This window comes from Falco biarmicus, chromosome 2 (genome assembly GCF_023638135.1).
Source record: "Falco biarmicus isolate bFalBia1 chromosome 2, bFalBia1.pri, whole genome shotgun sequence".
Lineage (NCBI taxonomy): Eukaryota > Metazoa > Chordata > Aves > Falconiformes > Falconidae > Falco > Falco biarmicus.
In genome coordinates, this window is record NC_079289.1 from 23,833,410 (window position 1) to 23,858,891 (window position 25,482).

Genomic DNA, 25,482 nt, shown 5'->3' on the forward strand with positions numbered 1-25,482 from the left:
CTGCAAACTAAAATGCAACCCCCAACAAACACTAACTCTGAAAAGGGAAAGCAAACAGAAAAATACCTTAATGTCTCAGAGATTTGCTTTTTCTTCCTCTTTCTTCTTACTTCCTTGGTAAATATTTTCTGCATGAAATCCTGTGGTGTGACTGTCACACCATGGGCAAACAAGCTGGGCTGGTCTTTCATGTTACTGCACTCAGCATGGTGCCCACAGCTATTTTGATGAGAGTTCTGGGTGGGCAGGAGGAATGAGCTGAGCTTGGGTGGCCGCTCTGGCTTTCAGATGAAGCTGTATCTCCTTGGTACAAGAGGCAGTCGGTGACTGCAGAGCCTGGGCAGCTGACAGACCATCCCAAGCCCCTAACCAGAGAGCTCCAGTGATGGGAGGAATAATAACAGACATCAAGTTGCCTCCCACTGAAAAACTAAGGGAAGAGGAAAGGCTAGCACAAAGTTTCTGAAGGTCATAATCCAAGAGCTCTGGGGCATCATGCTGTCAGTGGGAAGAATTAGTGGCTGCAGAAAAAAGGATAAATGCAGAGGTCAGGACTAATCTGGAGAGCTACAAACACAGAGAGGAGAGGAGAGAGGAGAAGGAGGAGGGCAGACAGCCTGGAACATGCCTGGGTCATAGATGAGCATGAATCAGGTGTGGGTTCAGCCTTGTAGACATGAGGAAAATGACGTGTCCCTGTTGTATCCTGCATTGGCACAGCGTGTTGTAGGTTTTGTGCACTAAATGCGCTGCACCTCTCTGGCCCTGGCCGAGTTAGTGCATAGGCAGAGACCCACTCTCCTGTCTGGCATGCCACATCCAGCACAGCCCTGACACATCCTGCCTGCTTCTGGTTCTGCAGAAGCTTGCCTCTTGCCTGTATGAGACCCTCTTGGGAAAGCTGGCCACCGGAAAAACAGTTTCCTAACCTGGGGAAGAAATTGATAGAGCAGGGCCTTCCAGGTAACAAGTCAGCTTTGCATAGTCGTACTCAGCTTCTCCTCCAGCCCAGGATGAGGATGCACAGCAAGGTAAAAAGACAGAACACAGAGCTCACAACAGGTAGGATGGGCTACCTATGTAGCTGTTTGTGCCTTAATGGCATTTGTCACTGTGCAGATGGCCGGAGAACCAAGATAGTGTGTAAGGCCTTGTTCTGACCTTTTTTAGTGCTGTGCATGTCAGCTCAACCACATGCACGCAGTCATGCTTGCAGAAGTGGCCGGTTGACATCCAACACAGAAGTACTGTTGTATCATTCTGTGCACAGCCCAGGATGTGTATTGGTGAAATACTGATATAAACGTATTTCTTTCTACCTTTATTTTTTTTCTTAAACAGGTGTGAAGAAAGAAGTACAAAAAGATCAGGATGCTAACAGACCAGTTGTCTCATCCCCTAAGAGATCAGCAGTAACAACCACCAAGCTCCATTCACCAGGTAATTATGAACCAAAAAACACTGCTTCAGGGAAGATTTAAACTTGTTGACTTTGCATCTCTTGTTAACACACTAAACTGAGACCCACTATTAAGTGAAGATTGATTGTGTCCAAGGTTCATTAAGCTGGCTCCGACTACTGCAGGTTTTATCATACCAATGCATAAGCTGAACAGACTTTTGTTTTCTTTGTTACAACCATGAAATCATCTTTCCTTCAAAACAAAGAGTTGTTGTTATTACGTGTTTAAGGTCACAGGAACATTTATTTTTATCATTACAATTACAATATAAAAAGAAAACAGGTAGGTATAGTGAAATAAAAGACACAGATACCTGGAATTGTAGTATATTGCCTGGAATCTACTCTTTAACTGTTGTGCAGAGGCACTAAATTTCCTGGGCTTTTTCTATGCATGACTGGAAAAGGGATTATCTATAGAAATAACCTTCAGAGTGCTGTTGGGGCATTGTCAACTTACCCCTCAATATGGCGTACAAACACATGGGTTTAGCATTTCTAAATAATACCTTTGTTTATTTACTAAAATGAAGATAACTTATTTCAATTTATGTTTACTATGTGTACATTAACAGATGTATAAGGTACCTAAAGGCTTTTCTAAGGCTGGCCTTTGGCTGATCTGAATGCTTCTGAAATGAGTGGCCATGATCCCAATGATTTCTTTGTGCTTGAATTTTTCTTCTATTCTGTTATCTCATTTTTCAGACTCTACTTAAATACTTTAAATGTCATCTCTACAGCTATATGATGCTTGAGTTGTTATTATTGGGGGGGGCAGAACCCCATGTTTCTTCATTTGATGGTAAAAAAAATGTAGAACAGCTCTTCGGCTCCTATAACATTCGTCAAGAATCTCTTCATGTTTACTAAACTCAAACTTTTCTTCTCCTTCCCATCCAACAAAATCAAGAAAATGGAAGGTTAAATTTAAGCTTTCCAGGCACCAACAGGATTCAGAATTCTCCTCCTCACTAAGCTACTAGTGTAAAAATATGAACTTAACCCTGTCTTCTGAATCATATAATTTTTAGGCTATTTTGCAGCCGGTGAGATCATCAAGAGAGATGCAAAGAAAAATTTGTTGTGGAGAGTGCCAGACCAACAGCTCACTAGCATTTATAATGGTGGGAGTCCAGTTTAAGCACTGGAACTGATTGTGGCAGTAGCAGCATGTTGCAGAACAGCTGATTTGCTTCCACTAGAATTGGAAAGCAAAATGAAACGTAGGCATATTTGTACTGTGTATTTCTGTTGTCTTAAGGAGGCCTGCATTTCCACAGGTCACTTAATGTTTTTCAAGGCTGAAATTTTTTGCATATTGAATTCGTAAGTCATCAAATATTTCTTCATTTTCATGAGAGGTTGAGTAACTGCCCTCTCTCCCACTTCAGAGACAGATTTAGGATTTCTTAAGCTTGGTTGCCTGAAATTATGGCAACCTAAAATTGTTTATCACCGTAATGATCAAATACGAAGATAAACCTCATTTTTATCTTTTGAGAGTAGCCTTTAGCATTCTATGAAATAACAACAGCAATAACAAAGCCATAAAGACAATGTTTTCACCTATTTAACAATTTAAAAAAATAATCAAAGCAGCCATTAAACAGGAGAAGTGAGTGTTGCTGGGGCTAAGGGGCAGTAGCACAGCCTTTCCTCCATCAGGATCATAAACTTGTAAGGCATTTACATTTGTGATATTATTCCTATCACATTACTTTGTGGTAGGAGAGCATGCGTCCTCCAGGTAACTCTGCCACAGCTACATGTGGCCATGAAACAGGCTGTAACTTTGAGTGCTGTATCTAGGTTGTATTCCCTCTGTTACTGGCCTCCTCACGTGCAGTTCTTTAAAATCAGTGCTGGGTTTTGGCTGTCCTGCAAATTCTTTTTAGCCTTGAATCTGATCTTTAGACTTTTGGTCAGTCCTCCTGCAGACTTGCAAGCGAGTTTTGAGATGCAGAAGCTTGTAGCGATATCAATTTTATCTATTGATGCGATACCATTCCTGAAATATGTGTATAGGAACAGGTGTACATGGATGCAGGTGCTCTCCATCCACTCCATTTTAGGACAGTGCCGTCTGTTTCTGACATTTGTCACTCTACAGATTGCTTGTTATCAGTCCTCTCGAAGTAATTTTCACACTTTCCTTATGAAAATGTCCAAAATTGGACAGTTAAAAGGCAAATAAATTGTATTCCCCATCTAAATCCTCATGGACTATGCTAATTATGAGTATATACTTGTTACGTCTCCTTAGTTCAAACACAGGTAGATAAAAAAGACCTGGAAGTTTTGAAGTGGATCAAAGGGGTTCAGTGATTTCAGCGTACACTAGGTCTCCCTCCTGGTCTCACCATCAGCAGAAAGGACATTCAGGATCAGGGCCAGCATCATTAATACATACCCTGTTTTGTGCAGAGCAACAGAAGAGAGACATGAATGGCAGAATAAGCTTAGTAAGCTGCTTTTCAGACCCAAATGAACTGAGAAATTCAGATTCATCCCTGAGGAGAATAGCACAATTTAATTTACAAGGACAGCTTATAATACTGACAAGGACAACACAGAAATGTGCACTTCAAATGTTCCGGTGAACAGGAAAGCTAGAAAGATATAAGACAAAGCAACCTGATGGGTTTCTGTTTTAATTAAAACTGGACTGATTTCAAGGGCTTCCCTTTACACTTCTGTCTATGCCTTTTGTTGTAACATCACCATGCTGCCTAAAGAACCCAAGATTTTTATACTAGAAAGACAGATATTTGTGGTCATTGCTTTTATGAATTTCTTATTTTGTGATAATACCTACTGCCCAGTTAAGAGCCCCTTTACATGAATGGAAGAATCTGTAAGAAAATATTATTCCTGAACAAAATGGTGTACAGGCTTTAACTGACATGAAAATGGATAGAGGGCAATGACTATGCTGGGTCAACTCTCTTAATGACAGAAAGTCCTCTCTCTCTCTCTCTCTCTCATCCCGTTGTATTATTTAGGTCTTGCAACATCATAAAGTTAGTCTTGACATGTTGGGAAAGGTATTCCCCTTTACAAATGCAAGTCATGGGCACAAGTTTCAAAGGCTGTTTTGCACTTGTGACTCTATGCAGTTGCAGCACAAGATACTTGGGGTCACGAGGGAGCATCTCTAGAGCTAGTTCCCTGTAAGCTTAGCCTGGAGCCAGAACATAGTGCAGCAAATTGGAAGACATGCTCCCAGTGGCTCTACGCAAGTCAGGGATCTAAAAAAGTAGGAATACACTCCTGGTGTATTGTTCTGGAAAAGCTATACTGGTTCCCTGCCTGATGTGGTAACATTGCCCTGAGGATCCATTTGCACACCCAGGCCACAGTCTTAAAAATCTAAAATATCTAAAGCGCATCTAACAAAATTACCTCTGGGACAATGCTCTACTTCATAAATTGGTTCTAAGTCATACCATTAGATGCTTCTCTGTGGAAGGATTCTTCTGGTTTTTAGGAAAGGGGTAGGTAGTATCCACAGCGGAAAACTGTGCTCTGTTACATTCATTGCTGAGAACTAGTTGGAGACATGGTTTCTGTATTGTTTTGCAGGAACTGTGTACTACAAGACTATAAGACTACAAGATACTATTTTTTTTTTTTTTTAGATTTTTTCAGATTCTTCCATACCCAACCCTCTCTGCTAGCACAGAAATGTTCATTTTTTATCTGTATCCAGACCAATGTCCACCATTTCTAGTAACACATGGGAGCAAGGTGTCTGACTGTTTTCTCCCCCTTTCTTTCTAGCTCCTAGGCTAAAAGCTTGATACTAGCAGGAGGAGCTCAAAAAGTGAACCAGAGATTCCTGGACAGTATTCAGGAATGAGCTAAAAAGCAACAGCTGAGGAGAGACTAAGCATAGCAAAAAGAATCAGTAAATCAAATGTGTTGCGCTGCTGACCATAAATGTTTGCAGAGGAGAGTTTTCAGGAAGCTAAGAAGATAAAGACAAAACAGCTTGTCCAAACAGTGGCTTGATCAATGTGACACTACCAGAACACCACCCTTTCTTGCTTCATCCTCCTAACTGAGTATATCCAGAGAAATGAATAGCTGACTCAAGCAGGATATAAAATTAAATTAGGATAAAAGCCTCACTTCCCTGAAGTGGCTTATCATAAGTGAACTTTAATTCTTGAGCCATTCATGTGAATATGACACTGTGTTTGAACTGATACCCTGAACACAAGCTACAGTAGTGGTTTCACATCTTTATACAGGATCAGACTTGCTTCAATCCAACTTGGAGCATGTCAGAGGAGCCAGAGTCATTCTGGACCCACTTCTGCAGGCAAATCATACAGTGCTTCTGGTGTGACCGATGGTGCAGAGAGAGCAGCCACGCAGAGTCAATGCTGTAACAGTCAACATTATGTGGCACCTGGTGGCATTTCTATGCATATCTGTTTTGTGCTGCAACTTTAGAAGTGTTATAAAGGGGAGAGCAAGGGGAACTGGCAAGATAGACTGCAGTATTGCTGATAAAAACAAACAGTGAATCCCAATAGCAAGCAACCCATGCTATGTTTGCATTCAGGGAAAGACAACTCCAGTCCCACATTGTCCTATTTGGAGGCAAAACGAAATCTACAAAGGCAGTCTGGCACCTCTGTCGAGTCACCAAGCTTGGGGTTCAGGTGGCCAAAGAAATTGTGTAGAGTCTAAACATCATCCTACTGTTTTCCACATCCACAACAGGATAAGCTGAATCTCAGTCTGGAAGCGCCCATTTCTCTCACTGCTATTCAAGGGAGTCCAGCATTACACATCAAGATGCAAACCTCTGTTCTTGTAGATGTCTAGCATAGGTGAGAGGGAACCTTCCTCTAACAACCTCATTTCTCAGTAAGACGTTCTTAGGAGAGCTCTCCCCAACTCATAGCAGACCTTCAGGCTCAGAGCCTGAGGTGAGATGACTGTTACAAAGGTTTGAGCTTTGGCCCCTATGGAAACGTATTGGACTGTGCTCTCGCTTTTCTTGAAAGTCATTACAGATGTGTGTGAATGCTAGAGACCTTTTTTTCTTTTATAGGGATGAGTTCCAAGGGCCTTAGAAACACAGAAAGGTCATGTCCATACATATAAAGGGACCCTGATGGTCTTTTCTTCTCTGCTTTGTAGGACATCCCAAGCAAAGGCCAGCCACCCCAAAGAATGGATTCTCCCCCAAACCAGGAGAGAGTCGAGATGCTGAAAAGCAATTAATTCAGAGATTGAAGGAAAAGTGTGATGAGCAGTCCCGGCAATTAAGCAATATTCAAGATGAGCTTAAAAGGGCCAGCTGTGGCTTTGATGTCTTTGCTATAACAACACAGCACTTTTTCAGGCAGGTAAGTGCAATGGGTACTTTCTACCATTGGAGAGATACTTTGCCTTTACACCAGCCACTTGCCCAGATTTATTCCACAGTTGTTGACACTTTGTTCTTGGGAGCAAAGCGTGTAATTTCTTTGCAACAATTACTATGATGAGGGAATAATAATTTGATGCCATGTATTTGAAAATCAAAGTTCAGGAACTTGGAAGAGGAAGAATTGTGACTGAAGTATTTGTCATGGAGAGGTTTCAGGATGTTTTTAGGAGTAAAGCAGATGCACAAACTTAGAAGTACCAGTCCCTGACTGCTACAGCTGGAATGGAAAGTGTAACTGAGACAGTTGTGAACAAATGCAAAAACAATCCATGCATTTAGTCAACCAAAGGTGTTGGATGAAGGAAGAGATTTGCTTTCTCACTTATCTACTCCTGCTGTTCACCACAGATCAGTCAGTGTCCCTGTTACAGAGGTGCCAGTTCCTGAAAACATTAGAATAACATTATCTCAGCATTTAGGAGATTACATTCAGCAGGTATAGAGAACATTAAAGAAAATGTTGCCAATTAGAGAAGTTTATTTAATCACTAAACCTGAGACAAAATGAGTACATTTTAAGACAACCATGAAGGACTTGTAGGTATTGCTTGTTTCAAAAGCCGTTTACTGATCTGGCTGGGCTCTAATGCCCAGACCTGGTTCACCTCATGCCCATGTATTTTGTACCATCCCAGGTTAAGCTGGTGTTCCAACTGCTTTGTAAAACAGGCAGTCACAAGCAGTAGGACCCAAGGTTTGGGGAATATCCTTGATTGCTTGTTTAGCTACTTTTGGAAGAGGCAAGAGTAAACTTTCAGTATTAAATGGGACGAAAAAACCCAACAAAAAACAAAGCACAGATTCAAACAGTCTTTACAAATTCTGGAATACTTTATTCAGTTATTTTTGTATATTAGTGGGAAAGGTTACCTTTGAACAAATAACCATAGTTCACACTTTTCCCTAAGTAGGAGCTGATCTTGCTAGGGGGAGCTTCAGTGAACTTTAAAAAAAGGAAATCTTTATTATGTACTAAATATTTTAAATACCTTATTGGGGGGGGTGGGGGGTGTCCCCCTCCATTTTTCTATAGTCTTGACATTTCTGGGCTTGATGGGCATTTGTAAAGCTTTTTTTTTTTTCCCCCTTTTGGTTGTTTTTTTTATTATTATTTGAGCTGACTGTGGAGTGTCCTTTATTAAAGCAGAGGGAAACAAAAAGGGGCAGAGCAGTGTATGCTCGGCTTTGTCTATGTGTTGTCCACTGGGGAGAGATATTTCATCTCATGCCTCATTCACAATTTGCTGAAGGAATTCTGGAAGCTTGGGCATACCTCCTTCATCTCCTCTGGATGTGTTTTAAATGAGAACAGCTGCTGCAGCTGAGCTTTCAGATGACTCCCATCTAGTTGGTGCGTGTTAGATCTGTCCTGAGAATGCCTACTAAACGAACACCTCAGGGGACTTTATTTAATAGAGTCCTCTCCACGTCCTGGCTGGGCATAGCTGTGCCTTATGTTTCAAGCTCCTCTGCACCATCAGGCCAGCTGAGGGGTTGCAGTAATACTCCTCTGAATGCCTGAGGGTCTTGGAGGTAAAAAATAACAAATATGGAATTTAAGCACCTTGAGGCTTGGGCAGGATTAGATGTAATTTTTGCCAGATCCACTGCTGGGCTCATTTACCTGTATTCAGCCTGAGTGTCAGTTTCTTTTGGGCTTGCTTGGTCACCCTGGAGTATATATATGTGCACATCATCATTCAGTGCAGTGCAAGACGCTTGCATCTTGCCACTCGCTGCTGGGAGCCATGTGATATGGACCTCTCCCAGGCAAAGATACCCCTGGCTTCTCTGGGCGATGAGCTGCACAGTCAGCATGAGCCCAGCAATTATCCATTAGTCACTTAAGTGTGGTACCTACATTAAAGAGTATGATTGCTTAGGCTCCATTTTTAGTGAATGGAGGCAGGTGAGCACTTCCAGAAGACTGTTTTCAGCACCAAAGATCTGAATGTCTGCCTGAGGTACTTGCCTGTACTGTGGCCTTCAGGGAGGCCTAAAGCTGCTACACTTTTAAATCCAATGCTTAAATTGAGAGCCTACATGTGATGGGATGATCTGGGAGTATTCAAGCAATTGTGTAATTGGGCAGTCTGTTGTCTTGCAACATAGACACAGGCTTCCACGTTTTTGAGTCATTCAAAAATACAATCTGTAGACATTTTCTGAGATGGCATTAGTGTTTGAAAGCTTGAGCAAAATTGCATTGGCTGGCTTTGCATGAAAAAAGGGCAGCATGAAAAAAGAAACTTTCCCCATTACAAAAATAATACTTAATGTTTGTTTCTGGGAAGCCTGCAGGCAGAATGGTTGAAGTCTGAGTAGAACTGCAGTTTGGCAAGGGAATAATACTCATTCAGGAAAAAGGTGGGGACTTACTCCAGAGAAGTTTGAGGCTGAGTTGTCCAACTGGCAGCTCTGCTCAGCTTAGCAGAGGACCCAATCCTACTTTGCTGCTGGGGAGCCTCTTTGGGCTGATAACCACGCATAGCCTGATTTTAGTATGTGTCTCTCTGTCCTTACACCACATCAAAATAATGCCCAAAACATAGATTTTTATCTGAATTGGAGTTGAATTCTGTTGGAAAATGTGCTCCCAGGCAGTGAGGACTGGGCTGAGTCTTAAAAGTGACCCAAGGACCAGTGTTTTGCACACAGGTAGGAGTCTCCCTGTGCCCGTGGCTCTCGTCTTGTTCACACGGTTTCTGTTCTCTCTCCAAAGCTGGGAAAAGCACCAATGCAAGTGGTCCAACAGATGTGTTTAGCTGAAGAAAGAGCGTGTCAATATGTAGTAAACAGTGTTGGCCCACACCCACAGTTTCTTTGAGTGCTTTCTAATTTTAAGCACTTGCTGTGGCAACCTTAAGGTTGCATGACCATTTTCTTTGGGTTTTTTGGGATTTGTTTAATTGCTGTTCCAGACCACTGCTGAATGTTATCCTGGAATCGTGTCTTTTTCTCAGTTGAAAATGCTCTTAATAGTCAAGATTCATTTAATAGGCGTCAAGGAGTTCACAACATGTAGTGGTACTTAACACAGACCCATTAAATGCCAGCTAAACCAATTTTCTATCTTGGTGAAAAGCCTAGGAAATCAAAGCAAGTGATGGCTGAGGCAGTGGACAAAAAAAAATTAAAGCAGTGGTTCTGACTTACACATTTAGATAATTATGAAAGGTAATGATTGCAGCGCATGTGGACAGCATGGCTTTTAATTATTATTTAATTAGCAGATGGATTATTTGAGACCCTCAGATATGCACGCATGACTCCTATTGAATTTGGGAACCACTTTAGACTTATTCTGAAAAGGAGCAGATTGAATTTGTCCCTAATGTTGGATGTTCAGTGTGTCAATACAACCCTTGTGCTGTGACGTATACTCCAAACTGAACAACTGACTGGTGGGAGCTGGAGTGATACCGTGAAGATGATACTATGAAGACTTTTTAGAACAAATATCACGAACGGCTCCCCCTGACCTGGGTCACTCCTGAGCAGCTCTGGCTTGTTAGCCCGATAATAATGACAGTCCTGGCCCGGTTTCACCCCTGTTCAGCAAAGTGGCCAGCAGCAGTCCCTCTTGGAAATGGTAACGGTGCCATCTAAAGGAGAGCAGCCCGAACTGACAGACCCTGCAGGGTAAATCCTTCTGGACACAAATAGGGAGAAAAAGAATCCACGTTCCTATCTCCAGTACGCTCAGAGCACAAGTGTTTGTGCTGAGGGCTTTGGTGGGCAAACTGCACCAAGGCCCTGGAAACGGGACTAATAATGCCTTTCTGCCCCTCCAGCATGCCCAAACGGCAGGACTGTTGGTGTCCTGTTAATAAGTTCTGCCTCTGAAATTTCAAATGAGGACTCCAGAGCCACAGGGCACGTGAGGGGTAGGGATCCCTTCTGAGCTGCAGACCCCAAGCGTGGGAGGAGGCAAGGGAAAGGGTTATGCTGTGGTAGTCTGTCCCGTACTCTGCTTGGGCATAGAGGGGTTTCCAGACTTGCAGCACAGCCTTGTGCTGCAGTTTTCATCACAGGAAAAACTGCACTGGACAGGTCCTAGCGTGTGGGTGCAACCAGATAGCTGGGAATGGGGCAGCCACACAGATGTCCTGGACAAGAGTTGGGTCAGCACCCTAGTACCTGACAGCATCCCAAGAGTTTGTATCTACTGACACTGGGAAAGACGCATCACCAGTAACCAGTGTGTGTGTGTTTGTCTCTACACCTGAGTGTGAGTTACTTTTGGGTGGGTATACAATACACATCTTCCAGACAAGTAAACACCTATAGCAGTGTACTGGAAAATCTGGGATGGACAAGAAGAACCTTTACCCCCATTCAAATAACTGAGATATGTGTCTGCTTTTTGTGTATTCTTCAAAGCAATGTTTCTGGTCTGTGAAGTGTCACGTTACTACCTTGTCCAAATACTAATGACTTCTTGTGTTAGAGGCAGAATTGGTTGCTCTAGTTACAAGTCACTTGGCACCTCCCACCGGTGGCTCGGAAACAGTAATTTGGGCTAACATTTCAAGTGCTCATCTCAGACTGAGCTGAAAATGGTTTATTTCCACAGCTGTCTCTGAGAATTAGTTTAGGAGAAATGTATCTATTGTTTGTGCCTGGTGGTGGCACAGTGGTAAGAAGCCACCACTCATCAGAAAGGCTGACCTCCTGGCTTTCACGGGTACTACTTTCCCAACATTTGCAAAATATATTAGAATTTGGCCCAAGAATAGCTCTTAGAAAAATGCCACTCCTCTTCTCCGTTGTCATTATTACAGCTTGGCTAGATTTCCTGTATTGAGCAAGTTCAGTCTTTTCTTTGCTCCTCCTGGAGACCACAGCAGTCAGAACAACTCAACCTTTTCATTCTGTATCCTGGAAAAAAACCATTTTGGACTCATCAGACCCTGACAGTTTAGGGATATGAGTCAAAAACATTTTATTGCGAGACAAGCAAAACATTGTTTACTTGAGAGAAAAAAATTAGAAAGAAACTTTGTCGTCATTTAAGGCTTTCTAAACTGCTTTTTAAGTAGAAATGCACAAGATTTGGTACTGGGGGCAACCAGTTACAGTAAAACAGTGCAGTAAGAATTGGGAGGTGCTCCTTTACTTGCAAGCATTACAGTGAAGGCTCTATAATGCAGCTGCTATGGGATTCATGGGACACTTATTCATGGTCACTCTGCCCAAGGAATGGATCAGGGTTTGTAAACTGAAGGAAGTTGCCTTCTGTGGGTCCCCTGCTTACTTGCTATGGATGCTAAATGACAGGCAGTGAGAAGATGAGGTGCTGTAGGAATAGAAACCTTAAAGCAGCTGAATATCTTTCCCCTCCTCATCATCTGGGTAACTGCATTTTACCAAAGGATGCTACACAGGGCCTATAGGAAGATCATTTCATCCAGTCTCACCACTTCTGTGCCAGGGTGTGTCCCTCATTTTCCACTGGCGCAGCACCTCTTGGTGCTCAGCGCTCTGCTGCTGTGGCTTCAGAGCCAGATACTCACTGCACTGTGCACTTCGGGTCTGCCAGCAAAACCCACGTCTCTTCTAGCACAGGATCTAAGGAATGTTTTTAATTTCCCTGTGACTCAATGCCTATCTGTTAGACAGGGATGCCAGGGAACTGCCATCACATTAGGAGGCCACAGAGGAAAAAAATTATTATTTCTGATGCACTGCAGTATTGGGGTTGAGATGACAAAAGAACAGCCTGTGAGGAAAATCAGCATTGCTGTCAGTGCAGAGGATAGCATGGGTAATAAATAAGGCCTTGGGCTATATAATGAATGAAAAAGATAAACAAATTCAGGAATGAGTACTGATACGCGTATTCACTGGGCAAAGTGGGAGTGCTGTGCACTACCTTGTGCTGTAGCTGTGTGATGGATCTGCCCCACGGAGCAGACATCCATCCACCTGTGTACTGCACCGCTTCACTGTGCTGCTGCTGGGTTGTGGATGCAACCGCACACCCATCGAAGGGGCATGGGGGTGTGAACTGGCTGAAGCGGAGATGATGATGCGGATATTGGGTATTGCAAGAAAACAGAAGGAAATTCCCCACTGAGGGCTCCTGAGGTGGGCAGTGTGTGAGGTGGGAGTAGGACCAGGCAGTGAAGTATCCCACTCTGTACATTTCAGCTGTGTGCTCCTGGGTAGCCCAGGTCCCATGGTAGGATTTTGCTCTGTGATGTGGACTCACTTGCACAAACTACTTCCTCACTGCAAATGGGGCAATTAAATAACCTCTGCCTCTGAGATGCAACCCCTTCCCAGGTCTGGCTGGGTATCCCTGCTCCAGGCTTGTGCCTCATGAGTTAGAGAGAAGAATCAGGAAAGCAATAAAAAGAGGAGGCAGAAACTTGCTGGGCCGACCCTGTCTCTGATAAGGGTGGTTTTCTCAGACCCTGTTCTGCAGGGCAAGGAGTGGGAGCGAGCCACTCACCCCCACCACCCCCACCCACCCCACCACCCCGCACTGGGAAGCAGGCAGTGAGCAGCAGGAGTAAAGGCATTTGGAAGGGCAGGAAAAGAGCAGCAGCAAACACCTCTCCTTGCTTGAAATCCTGAGGCTGCAGAGCAGGCACGAAAACTCTGCAGAAGGGTTTTCGGAGGAAACATTACAGGTTGATATTTGAGCATATTGAGGTGGGAGCATAGCTGAGGAAATGGTAGGTAAAGAACTAATTGCTTAGTAAAAAGGCTGCTTATTCCTTCTGTGTCAAGAAGAGATGCTGCAAACATCCTAATTGTACATGTTTTCAGTTGAGTATGATTACAAGTAGGACAAGTAAAAAAATACGTATGTATACACACACACACACATGTATATACATAAATGGTGTTAACCATGGGCTAACTATCTTCATCCGGCAATTGGCCACTTGGGACTGCACAGTGGAAAAGTAGTAAAAAGGAATGTTTGGGGGACTCCACTTGTGAGATGTTAGTAGATATTTTTTATTCTCTCCCCATAGTTTCTGTTTCCTTTGCAGTGTCAGAGGACAAGCCCTCTCTGAATCTGTTTATGCCAGTGGAGCAGGTGCTGCCTGGCTTTGTCTGGCATGGCTGGCTGTGGCACACCACTGCCAGCACTTTGGGGATGGGTTCATGGTAATGCCAGACTAATTCTCATGAAAATAACCCAATAGCTCTGAAGGCAGGGGGAGACAGGGAGACAAGTGAGCAGGAACCTGTGAACAGCAGCACAGGCAGCGTGCACCAAGCTGCAGCTGAAACGGGGCTGTTTCACAGAGCCACTGCTAAAGGTGGTGCTGGGCCAAGGAAGAAAGCTGTCCAGTGTTCCTGCCTGATCTCCTCTTTTGGAACAATAACTCATGCTAGGCAGCTCTAGAGACTGTCACTGGTTTTGATTTCTGCACCTGGTTGCACCTGCAGTGTTTTACTTTACAGGTCATGATACCATCCAATACACAGCACTGTCCTCCGGCATCTCGTACTCAGAAGGGTCCATTTAGGTAAGACACGAAATGCTGCTATCACATCACTACATAGAGGGTTTTACTAATCAATACAGGTGTCCTGGGGCAGCGTCAGCTGGGGGCAGACCAGAAGGGTCTCTTGCCAGCTTTGCAGCCAGACTGGCAGCAAACATTAGATTTTTGCAGATACCCTACACTACCCCCATACAGCATGGCCTGCTCTGCTTCAGTCCCTGCAAGAGAGGAGGAAGAAAGTGCAGGGAACCCTGGCTTCTCTCCCTTTCCTCTGGCATTCTCACAGACACTGCTGTGACAAATAGTGCAAATTTTGGATTTGGGGGGTAGAAGGACATGCTTCCATGGGAGGTGCTGGGGTAGTTACATGGCCTTGTTTTGAAACACACACACACACACGCCAAGTTATAGTATGTTTGTAACTCGGTTTGAGAAGAGTTTTGTTAGTTACACATTAATATTTCAAATTTCAGGATAAAAAAGAAATAGCTCCAGGCATTGTAATGCTCCTCTTGAAGAGGTTTTAAATGTCCATTAAAAATTAAAGATCTCTTTATTTATATGTTGTCCTTGAAGGGAAATACATTTAGGCTGTGTGCCAAGCATCAAGTAAAGGTGAGTTTATTTTCTCTTTTGTTTCTCCATGTAAGCAACTGACTTTGACAGCCTTGATTTTATACTGCATTCAAAGGAAAAAAGCAGAAGGGTCCAAAGTGGCTCCTGTGATGATGGCAGCCAGGCAGGGTATTTGGCTTCTGGTGGGCTTGAGGGATTTGGCAATGCTTTGGAAGTTGTGTGAAAAGTGGTGATGTCTGTTTCAGGTTTCAGTGGTGTTGTGGCCTTTGCTCATGCAGGGGACACAGCAAAACCTGAATCTCAGTGTTTTCATGCCATTCCTTAAGTTCAGCAAAGGAGTCAGTGGGAATGTGTCCCTCTTCTAAATCTCATGCATTTTAAATACCTCTTTCAAAGTTAGGCAAGATTTCATTTTCTAAGAATCAGAATTGCTTTTCCACTTTAAACTGAAAGATCTGGTTTTAGTTAAATTCTTTGCAAGAAGCGATGGTCATGCCATTCTCAGGTTACATGGACACCATGAGTTGCTGAGTAACTTCACTTTCTAACCTCTTGTTAGGTTTGGCCTTTTTTTCTGCAACAAGGAGCTTGGGAACTCTATTATATGTTCTCTCCAGCCAGAGGACAATATGAGGGTCTCTATCCTGCTTGGTCTTGGCACTACAGCCACTCAGTTCTGGCCCCGTCGGTTGTCCAGGGGTGCTTGTGCTTAATGGGGTTATGTTTCAGGGGAAAACCCTGAAAGCATCACATTGACCATCCAAGGAAATCTAGTATGGATCTCGGTAGGGTTTGTTGAGCCATAGCTTAAATCTTTCAATACCTAAATTTTCTGAAGGATATATTTTGGATTCAGGGTGCCTGCATTTTTCCATGAAACTTTGTTTCATCAGAAGAAACTCCAACTGTGAATAACAGGAGAGGTTTAGATTGGATATTAGGAAAAATGTATTCAGCAAAAGGGTTGTCAAGGACTAGAACCAGCTGCCCAGGGAGGCTGTGGAGTCACCATCCCTGGAGGCATTTAAAAGACGTGGAGATGTGGTGCTTAGGGACATGGTTTAATGGTGGACTTACCAGTGCTGGGTTAATGGTTGGACTCGATGATCTTAAAGGTCTTTTCCAACCTAGACAATTCTATATTTCTGTCAGACAGCTTCAACACCAGCAAGGTAGCTACAGAATTTAAACAGAGTCCACAGACACGTTAAGCAGTGCAGTACAGCAGCTACTGCTGGACACATACTGCAAAGGCAACTTCCTCACATCAATCTCCCTTTTTTTTTTTTTCTCTTTGATTGGTTCATTGGTTGCCCTCCACAGATACTCTACCAAGATTTCTAGTAAGAATGTAACAGAACAAAGACTTCGCAATTTATTGTAGATCAATAGGTGCAAGATTCATATATGAAAGCGTTAATCACACCAGAGACTGAAGAATTTTTCTGCTTCCATGAAAGAACAGAAATATCTCACAAGTGAAATTTTATTGATACCTTTCAGGGGATTTGGTGAGGCTGGACAGTTTTCACTAAAAGGGAGCAAATAAAGAATCTGTAACTTTTGTTAGCAACGGGGCGGACAAGCCCTGGTGTGTCCAGGTAGGAGGGATCCCATCCTTTCTTTGGGACTCAAAAAGCTGAGCCTCCCTTCAGAGAGAAACCGCACTGCAGCTCTTGTTTTACGCACATATTCAGAAGATTTCACTGTCATTCAGTATGATGGGACCAGATCTGTCTGCTATAGAACGGGACACCGTGCTTCAATTCACAGATAATCTTCAGAAGTAGTTTCAAGACCAAATTTTTGAACAAAAATCTCAGGGAGGTCACAACCTAGAGAGAGAGCAAATGCCAAGTTACCTCCCCCAGAAGAAGCAGCGACCACCGAGTTACATGACACATATTTATATGCTGGTGGTTACTTTCCATAACTTGTCCCTCTGGCAAATCCATGGCCCTCTCTCCCATCTGGCCAACCTCAGGCATCACCTGATAGCTCATTCTGTTGCTGCAGCGTCACCTGGAGATGCCTGTTGTAATATCCCAGTGGCTTTCCTGCCCTCGGATACACACCTGTGGTCTCCCCTACCTTCTCCCTGCCTGTATTTTTAGACCACTGGCACTAATACTTTTGTTTGGTGGTTTTATATTACCCCCAGGGCAAAGTGGCACAGCTTCATTAATATAGACGTGCCCAGTAATGACGTATATAGGCATCATAATAATATTGGCAATAATGATCAGTGCAGTAGAAATTAAGTTTATTTAAGGGATCTTACTGCTTTTACAGCCTAGTAAAATGAATGATTTATTATCCTTAACAAAGGTTGGCCAATGCTAAATGTCCGTCAAACCAGCTACATGCCAGCTTTTTAATTGCAGAAATAGTAGGCTTGGTGTATAATTGCCTTGATTTGATTTTAGCTAGCACCAATCATAAAAGCTAACCTTACTTGAAAAAAAACCCCAATGTTTATCTTTTTATTTGCCAGTGCAATGAAATCCATTTAAGTAACATTAGTTTGTTGTGTTTACTTACACAGAACAAGGAACAAAAAGAAATTGTCTAGATTGAACTGGGTATGTTAAAAACAGAAAGCACTTGGCTGACTTAAGGTATTCCTTTTAGTTAATATTTAAGCTCTATGTAACAATCTCATTAGAATTTTGTACATTAACATTTTTATTATTCCACAGTTATCCCAACAGAGTGCTAGACATTTTGCAGATGGTATGAAGATGATGTTCCAGTCCTGGAGCACGTAGCATCTAAATAGGCAATAGCCTGATTAAAATTCGAGAGTCAAGTCACTGAGACTTGGAGATTAGCATATCTCTAGTTTATTCAGGAGTTTATGTTGGGAGGTTAGTCACATGTTTGTGTACAGGGATACATACACCCGCATGCCCACAAGCATACATTCTGTTCTGCTGCCTCATCCTCTGGGGAGACAAGTGTTTTCAGTAAACATACAGGGGGACAGGGCTGGAGCATCGCAGGGCCTGGAGTTACTGACAGGGTCACAGTGACGGGCACCACTGGAGAAGGACAAGACAGTGTGGTGTCCTTGCCAATGTGTCAGCTAAGTGCAATAGGGAGGGCAGGCAAGAAGTCACATACATTGAGACGTGCAGAGACAGCAACGGTTGTGTGCACAGCTCTGTATGAGCTGTAGAAGAGAGCCCAGTGAGTAGTTTCGCTTCTGCAAACAGGTATATTCCACCTGTTCGTGTTCATTTACACCAAAAGGGTGTGATAAGTATTTTGCATCCCACACAAGTTCACCCTACCTGCCCTTGGCAGTGTTTCCTGTGGTGCAGCACATGAGTCTGGGCTGCTGCAGAAATGAGCAACAATATGTGTCCTCAGCAGCACCGCTGGGCTGATAGCAGCCTCCAAGGCACACAGGCTGCACAGATATTCTTATTATCTCACTCTGATTTCTTCTGTAGGGAAAAAATAAGCTACATTTCTTCCATTTTTTTGTGGTTTTTTTGTTTGGTTTTGGGGGATTTTTTGCTTAGTACACTGAGAAAAGGGACCTTGGTATATATAGTCTAGAGAATTCTGTTTGGAGACACATAAAAAGGATGTTGTGTAACTCTATATATTGAATGCTACTGCCAAAGTAAGGAGGTTGAAGTAAAACTGAAATGGAATACATTTATCACAAATATAAACATCAGTATCTTGTCCATTAGGCTAACAGGAGATGATCACTAAGTGTTGTAAAGGAAAGCTAAGATACCTTTCTTGACATATATATGTATATAGGTAGGCTGAATAGAAACACAGAATTGTTTAGGTTGGAAAAGACCTTTAAAATCATCAAGTCCAACCATTAACCTAACACTGCCAAGTCCACAACTAAACCATGTCCCTGAGCACCACATCTCCACATCTTTTAAATGCCTCCAGGGATGGTGGCTCCACAGCTTCCCTGGGCAGCTGGTTCCAGCCCTTGACAATCCTTTCAGTGAAGAAATTTTTCCTCATATCCAATCTAAACCTCCCCTGGAGCAACTTAAGGCCATTTCCTCTTGTCCTATCCCTTGTTACTTGGGAGAGGTAACCAACGCCCACCTTGCTACACAGGTAGTTGTAAGGAGCGATAAGGTCTCCTCTCAGCCTCCTTGTCTCCAGGCTAAACAATGTTCCCTCAGCTGCTCCTCATAAGACTTATTCTCTACACCCTTCATTGCCCAGAAGTCCGAGAAATCTTTAATGTGACATGAGTAAAACTTAGTCCTTAACGAAGTGTTTCTTACCTTTGAGCTAGAGATGAACAGACGTTAGAAAGCAAACCGGAGGTCTTTGCTCTGCAATGGACCTCCTGTGCCAGTCAGAGCAAGGGGCTCAGTGTGGGGTTCAGTCCAGCAGCCGTGGGCACGGTACAGGTGTCAGGTGAAGAGGGTCTGGCCTGTCACAGAGTACCCATGTTTGGTCTACAATGGACAGACCCAGAGGGATGCTTCCCCTCAGGAGACATACGGGGAGTGTCTACTCACAGATCATACAAGAAGCCCTGGCACCTCCAGTGTGCTGACTGGAGAGCACTGGGGTTCACCACCACTTACCAGAGAGGTGCCTGAACTTGGCCTTTTCCTGGGGCTGTGCTTGAGATGCCTTTATGTATCTGAGGTCTAGTGCCCCAGGCGCTTGACTGTGTGCTGCAGGAGGCCCCTTTTGGTCTCACAACTCTTCTTTCCATGCAGGAGCTCAACTTCCCCAAGAGCAGAGAAAACTATTTTTTCCCTTAACCTGGAGTACTGCATCACCTGGCACATGGGACATTCTTCCTGTACCTGGCATAATTGTCTTGCTCAGGCCAAGCCTTAGCTCAGGGTATTGGACTGACCACAAGCCACTTAAATATTTAGGTAGTAATCCCTCCAGCAGCTGAAGTTGGCTGTATTTCTGTACGTGGCTGTGGAGCTTCTTGAAAAAATATGTGTAATGTTGAGCTGCCTCCTTTAAGCTGCCCCACATTTAACTCCAGGCAGGAGATAAGCACCAAGACAGGACTTCAGGCAGGAGGCAAAGACCCCAACCCTCTGGAGAGGCTCTCTGACCATGCTGCAGCAACAACAACCCACAGGTAACTTGCAGGCTGAGGAAAGAGATACCTGATAGTTCTGTCCTGGAAAGCGGGAGGGAAATGTTCAGGAGGGACTGGATGTTGTCCATTGCTCTCTGCATTTCCAGTGGGATCCATATTGCAAATGAAAAAGATTTCAGGGTTTCTTTCTGCTCTGACTGTACAGAAACAGAGATCACCTCTAGATGTGGCACAAGCTTCCAGATCTTTGGCCTGACTTTTTTCTTTCACCTTTTGGTAACTGGTATTTTTAAAAACAAACACATTGCAAAGAAGCATAACATACTGAAAGCACTGCCTAAATAATTACAAGTATTAATTTAGAAATAAGCATAGAACAGTTGAGTATGTGCCATATACTTGTGTGAGTGCCATGCATATGACTATAATGTTTGAACTTCTTTCCCATAGTCTTGGAATATCTTCTGTTGCACATAAAACAGCATTTCACCTACCTTTACTTAAAATGAAGTACCAGAAGTTACTGAGTTTTAGGTGCATTAAAAAAAAAAAAAAATCTGTCTTCTCTCCCTTGCCCCAAAGACATCTTTAAATGTCATTTGCAGAAAGACTTCAGAAGATTATTTACTGTGTTCCCTCACCACTGCATGTTCCTAAGCTAGAAAGTTCTGCTGATATAACTGTCTCTCCAAAATTACTGCAGCAGTTCCCAGGGGGTGACAGTGTAAATATCATAAGTCTTCTTGTGTAGATCCATCAGCAGATGCATTCTGAGCTGATGCACAGAAGAGATGCATCAATATAGTGAAACTTTCCCGGTTGTTGAAAATTACTGGCAAATGTAAAGTTGCTCCAGTGCAAAACAAGGCTGGAAAATACAGATAGCCTACGACCACAATTCCCACCTTTAAGCCTTTCAAGACTGTGTGCCACATCTGCAAAAACCTCTCGTATACACATGCTGACAGAAAAGGAGCGCTTTCTTTGTTAGTGAAGTTCTGAATTGATCTTCAACTTTGCAGATGCAATTTCATACCCCCATTGTATTCCATGTGGATTGTGGTTACAGATTTTAGCAAGTAGGTAGCTGTATATTTGATTTGTGGACTGTGAGCTGCGTACATTTTTAAGCATATAAAACCAACCTGCTCACATTCGCACTGATTCATTTTCAATGAGTGATAGATGCAGCAAAGCCAGGCTGAAACCCGCTCTGGCTTGAGCTGTCTTTCAGTACAATCCTGACTTGCCTCTGTGCCTTCAACCCTTCCCTGCAGCCATCCCATAACTGGCTGACACTAACCACATAGAGAGCCTGGCTCCAAGAGGGTATTTAGACCAGATTTGGATCATGAAGTGAGCTGAGCCCATTCAAACAGAGTATGTTGTAATGCAACTGGAAGTTAATGAATAAATCTAAATGCAGAATACAGGTCATGCCTACAAAACTGTGGTGAGGGCATCAGCTGGAAAGGAGTAACTCCAGGAGTAATTAGTGTTTCTGGTGTCAGAGCAAATCAATGTGAGCTCCTGCTGTGAATACATGTTACGAAAAACTGTCAAGATGCTTGGGTGAATAAGCAGAGATGCATCAAGTAGAAGTAAGAGGGTGGTAACACGTGCACATTCAGCACTGGGGAGACTGATGATAGAATATGACATTAGCATTAGTGCCCAGACTTCTTCAGGAAACAATGAAAGTGGGGAGGAAACCGATAAGAGCAATAGGCAACTGTAAGGACTGGAAAAATCCTTTGCTGTGAGAGACTAATAACTGATATTTGTGAAAAAGGACAAAGTGGCTTGAGTCCAGAGCAGAAGAATCACCATAAGCAGGTACTGCTGTGTACCAGAAGGCTCTTTCCTCCAGCAGAGGAAAGTTTAGCAGAAACCACTGGCTGGAAGTAGAAGCTTTGCACCTTCAACATGCAAAGGAAGCACAGACTTCTAGCAGGAGAGATGATCGGTTATTAGAACAAACCACTGTGAGAAAAGGAAGCAGTTCCACATCTTCACATCTGCAGTTCACCACCAGCTGCCTTTTCAGAGGGAATGCTTTCATCAAATACAGTTACAGAACAGTAACAGCATAAAATATAATGTCCGGTGATACAAAAGTAATGTTATTTGATTGAATCATCCCTTTGTCCTTAAATTCTACAAAGATCTGTTGGCAACAAGAATATCTGGACGTGTAACATTTAGTGGTGCAATAGGTGTTAGAGGGGAGACACCTATTTTAAAGTCAGAAGCCTTCTTCAGATAGATTTTAACATGAAATATCCATGCAGAACAGCTTTTAATCATACTGTCTAATGCAGGTCTTGCACCTTCTTCTGAAGTTTCTGCCAATAAGCACTGCTAGATGCAGGATCTTGATTAGATGGTCCATTACTCATAGACATATCCACATGGTAATTATTGTGTTCCAATGACTCTGACATTTATTTTTGCTATCCTTTCAGGTGGAAAGTATATCCACTTCATATTCTTTCTGTGTTCTCATAGCCACCCAAAGGCATGTAGCTACACTTTTGAATCACATACCCAAAACACAGCCCATCTCTCACCTACCTCCCCTTCATGTCTGAGCTATCCGGTTCCAGAAATAAACTCTAAGAGTTTTATTTCAGCTGCAGTCTCCTGGAATTCCCTCTCGTTGCCGTCACCCGAGATCTAATTCAAATGCTGCTTCCTGCAATCACTTCTCACACATTAAATAAATAATTTCAGAAGGTTATAGTTTTAATATAATTATTTGAGAACTGTTTATTATGATGTCTTCTTAAAGCCAGCTCTAACTACACAAATGCTGAAGATAGAGAAATCAGTATAATGGATGCATTTTTTAAATGAGTTCTAAAAATCATCTGAGTTAGGTTTTCTTTGTATAAAAATGACCCAAGACCACAACTGATAGATTCGATACTCATTAATATGAGTATGTGCTATTCCTGTCAGCAGAGCACTGGGAATCTTCTTGATAGGAAAACCTTGGTCCATGTGAGGCTGCTGGAATTTTTTGCCACTGACATGGCTGTTGCAGGATGTCAGCGCTTGTCACTTGGTCTGCTTGGCCTCAAAATACAGCAGCTTGAAGTTGTCATTGGCTTTGGGCCAGAATAACTCAGAAGTGGAAGAGAGGAGATTCCCTGTTTGTTGGGGGAAGAAGGGAGCATTTCTTTGCGAAACTGATTTAAGAAAATGGCCATCTGCTTCCAGCTACTCAGAGGTTTGGAATTTATAAATAGCCCTGCAGGGGATGTGTTCCTGGGTAAAAGGCAGGTGAGGAGTTCAGCGAAAACATGCATTTGTTTTAGTTCCTTGTGATCTTGGTGCATAAGTGATGTTTCATATGAGGAAATGAATTCTGTGTCAGCAAGAGCTAGTTAATTTGGAATCTGCTGCAAATGCTTACTTTGTACCATTCCAGACATCAAGAACTAGAAAACATAGTAATAAAGCATTCTTCTCTGGCGCATTTTAATCCATGGCCTTACAAGTTACTGACACAAAAAAGTAAGGCTACACTAGCAGAAATAACAAAAGACCGAAGAAATTCTGTTTAGACCCTCACATTCTTTTCATATGAGAATTGAATTAAAAATGGAGTCAGCTTGTTGGACTCTTTCACTTGAGAAACAGAGAGCATGTAGCCCGTGATTGTTGAATTCTAGAGTAAACATTCTATTCATCCAGATATACAATACTGTAATTGTGTAATTGAAAAACTATATCTAAAAATGTGTGCTTCCATATAAGTTGCCTGAGGATCATTAAAACCTCATGGTACTGAGTAATACAAAAAATGTGAAATCTTACTGTAAATCCGAGGGAAATTGCCATTCCAGGGGCATCTGGCATGACCTTCACCTCTAGCTGAATCATCTAGCTGAAACTCATGACTGACTGCTCATATCTTCAGAAATGCCCACATCACTATATTACATTTTCATTTTTTATTTTAAGTTAGGTAAGAACAAAAAGAACAGACCCAACATGAAAATAATGTATTACATGTGAATGTCTGAAGACCAATGTGGAGACAAGCATGTTACTAACAGCAGAGCTGCTTCAGAGAACTTTTGTAATGCACCTCCAGCAAGGAAGATAAGATGTAATAGTGAATGTAATTGTTTTACTTATTTCTTTGGGCCACTGTGGTTTTCAGTCTGACAAGATTAGGGCTTCAGGGGCTTGGGACAGGACTCTTCTCCCAGCTGGCAGCAGAGTGTGGAGGCTGCCACGTGAACTCCACAAATGCATTTGGCACAGGCAAGCTGGCCCTGCACTAGGAAGGTTGTCTCTCCCCAGATTCATCACTTTCACTTTGGTTTAGTTTTAACCCAGATCTGATTCAGTGCCCAAACACTTGTGTGACCATAAAGAAGGAAACAGGGACAAAACAAGTGACCGGGAGAGGAGAGGATGAAATCCCCTCCTTTGACAGCAGCACTCATCCTTATTGGTTTCAGGCACTCAGAGAAATACAACGTCAGTAGCATTTCCAATAAGCAAATCTTGGAAAGAGATTTTGGAACTAGTTGAGAATGTTTCCAAATTACGCTACTTGCAGAACTGAAAAGTTACAATATTGATAATAGATCTATCAATGGATTGCAGGCTTTGAGGCCCATGCTTGGCTTATTGAAAAATAAATTCATTCTCCCTAGTTGTCTGCAATTCTGACAGTGTACTCAACTTCTCTCTTGTTGATATCAAAATTCTGTGGAAATCCACCTGCACATTCTGTCACACAAACTATAAGTAACAGTGTTTGAAAAGAGTATGTGCGGAGAAATAGGTAGCGATAATCACACAGGCAGTGCTGGTTGTCCCTTCTCCCTGCCTTGCTCTCCCATCTTTGTCATGAATGGCAATTCGTGGCATGCCATTCAATCATCTTCTGAGCCTCCTGTTCAAAATAGATTACTGGAATAGCTTGGTTCTACCTATCTCGGCACTGGCTTAGACAAAAACCTGGCCCTTGCTGAATGCTGCCAACCAGGCTTCTCCTCACGTCATCCTTGGAGGTGCTTAATGTCGGTATCACAGTCACCTCTCACTCTTGACCGCAGAGAATGCCAGGAGGCGGCAGCTGCTGATAGCCTGACTTGTCCGTCACCCTCTAGAGCTGAGACGTGACCGAAGTTACGGTGTTTTGGTTATGCACCAGGTCATCTGAATCTGACCTTCACGCCTCTCCTTATCTCTTCATTCCTGCAGTCTCCTGTTCCTTGTCTCCCTACTCCATTGCATAGCCCTTTGTCCTCTGAAACACCATCTTCAGAACACTTTTTCCTTTCTTCTCTGTTCCATCTTTTCTTTGAATCCATGCTTTGGTTTTTTTACCGGGTAAAGTTGTTTTTCAGCTTGTGGTATGCCCCACTTCAGCCTTCTCTCCCCATTATCTCTCTCCATATCCCTATGGTGCTATCTTCAGTCTGCTTGGTCCTCACTTCTA

The 25,482-nt window shown here is 43.0% G+C and overlaps 1 protein-coding gene across 1 annotated transcript in view; it reads left to right on the forward strand.

The window, feature by feature from the left end:
• MTUS2 (microtubule associated scaffold protein 2) overlaps window positions 1-25,482 on the forward strand; it is a 319,840-nt gene that overhangs the window by 246,285 nt on the left and 48,073 nt on the right. The window contains exons 7-8 of the mRNA XM_056328035.1: window positions 1,342-1,440; window positions 6,620-6,828. Of these exons, the coding sequence (XP_056184010.1) occupies window positions 1,342-1,440; window positions 6,620-6,828 (308 nt within the window). The remainder of the gene's footprint in view (window positions 1-1,341; window positions 1,441-6,619; window positions 6,829-25,482) is intronic.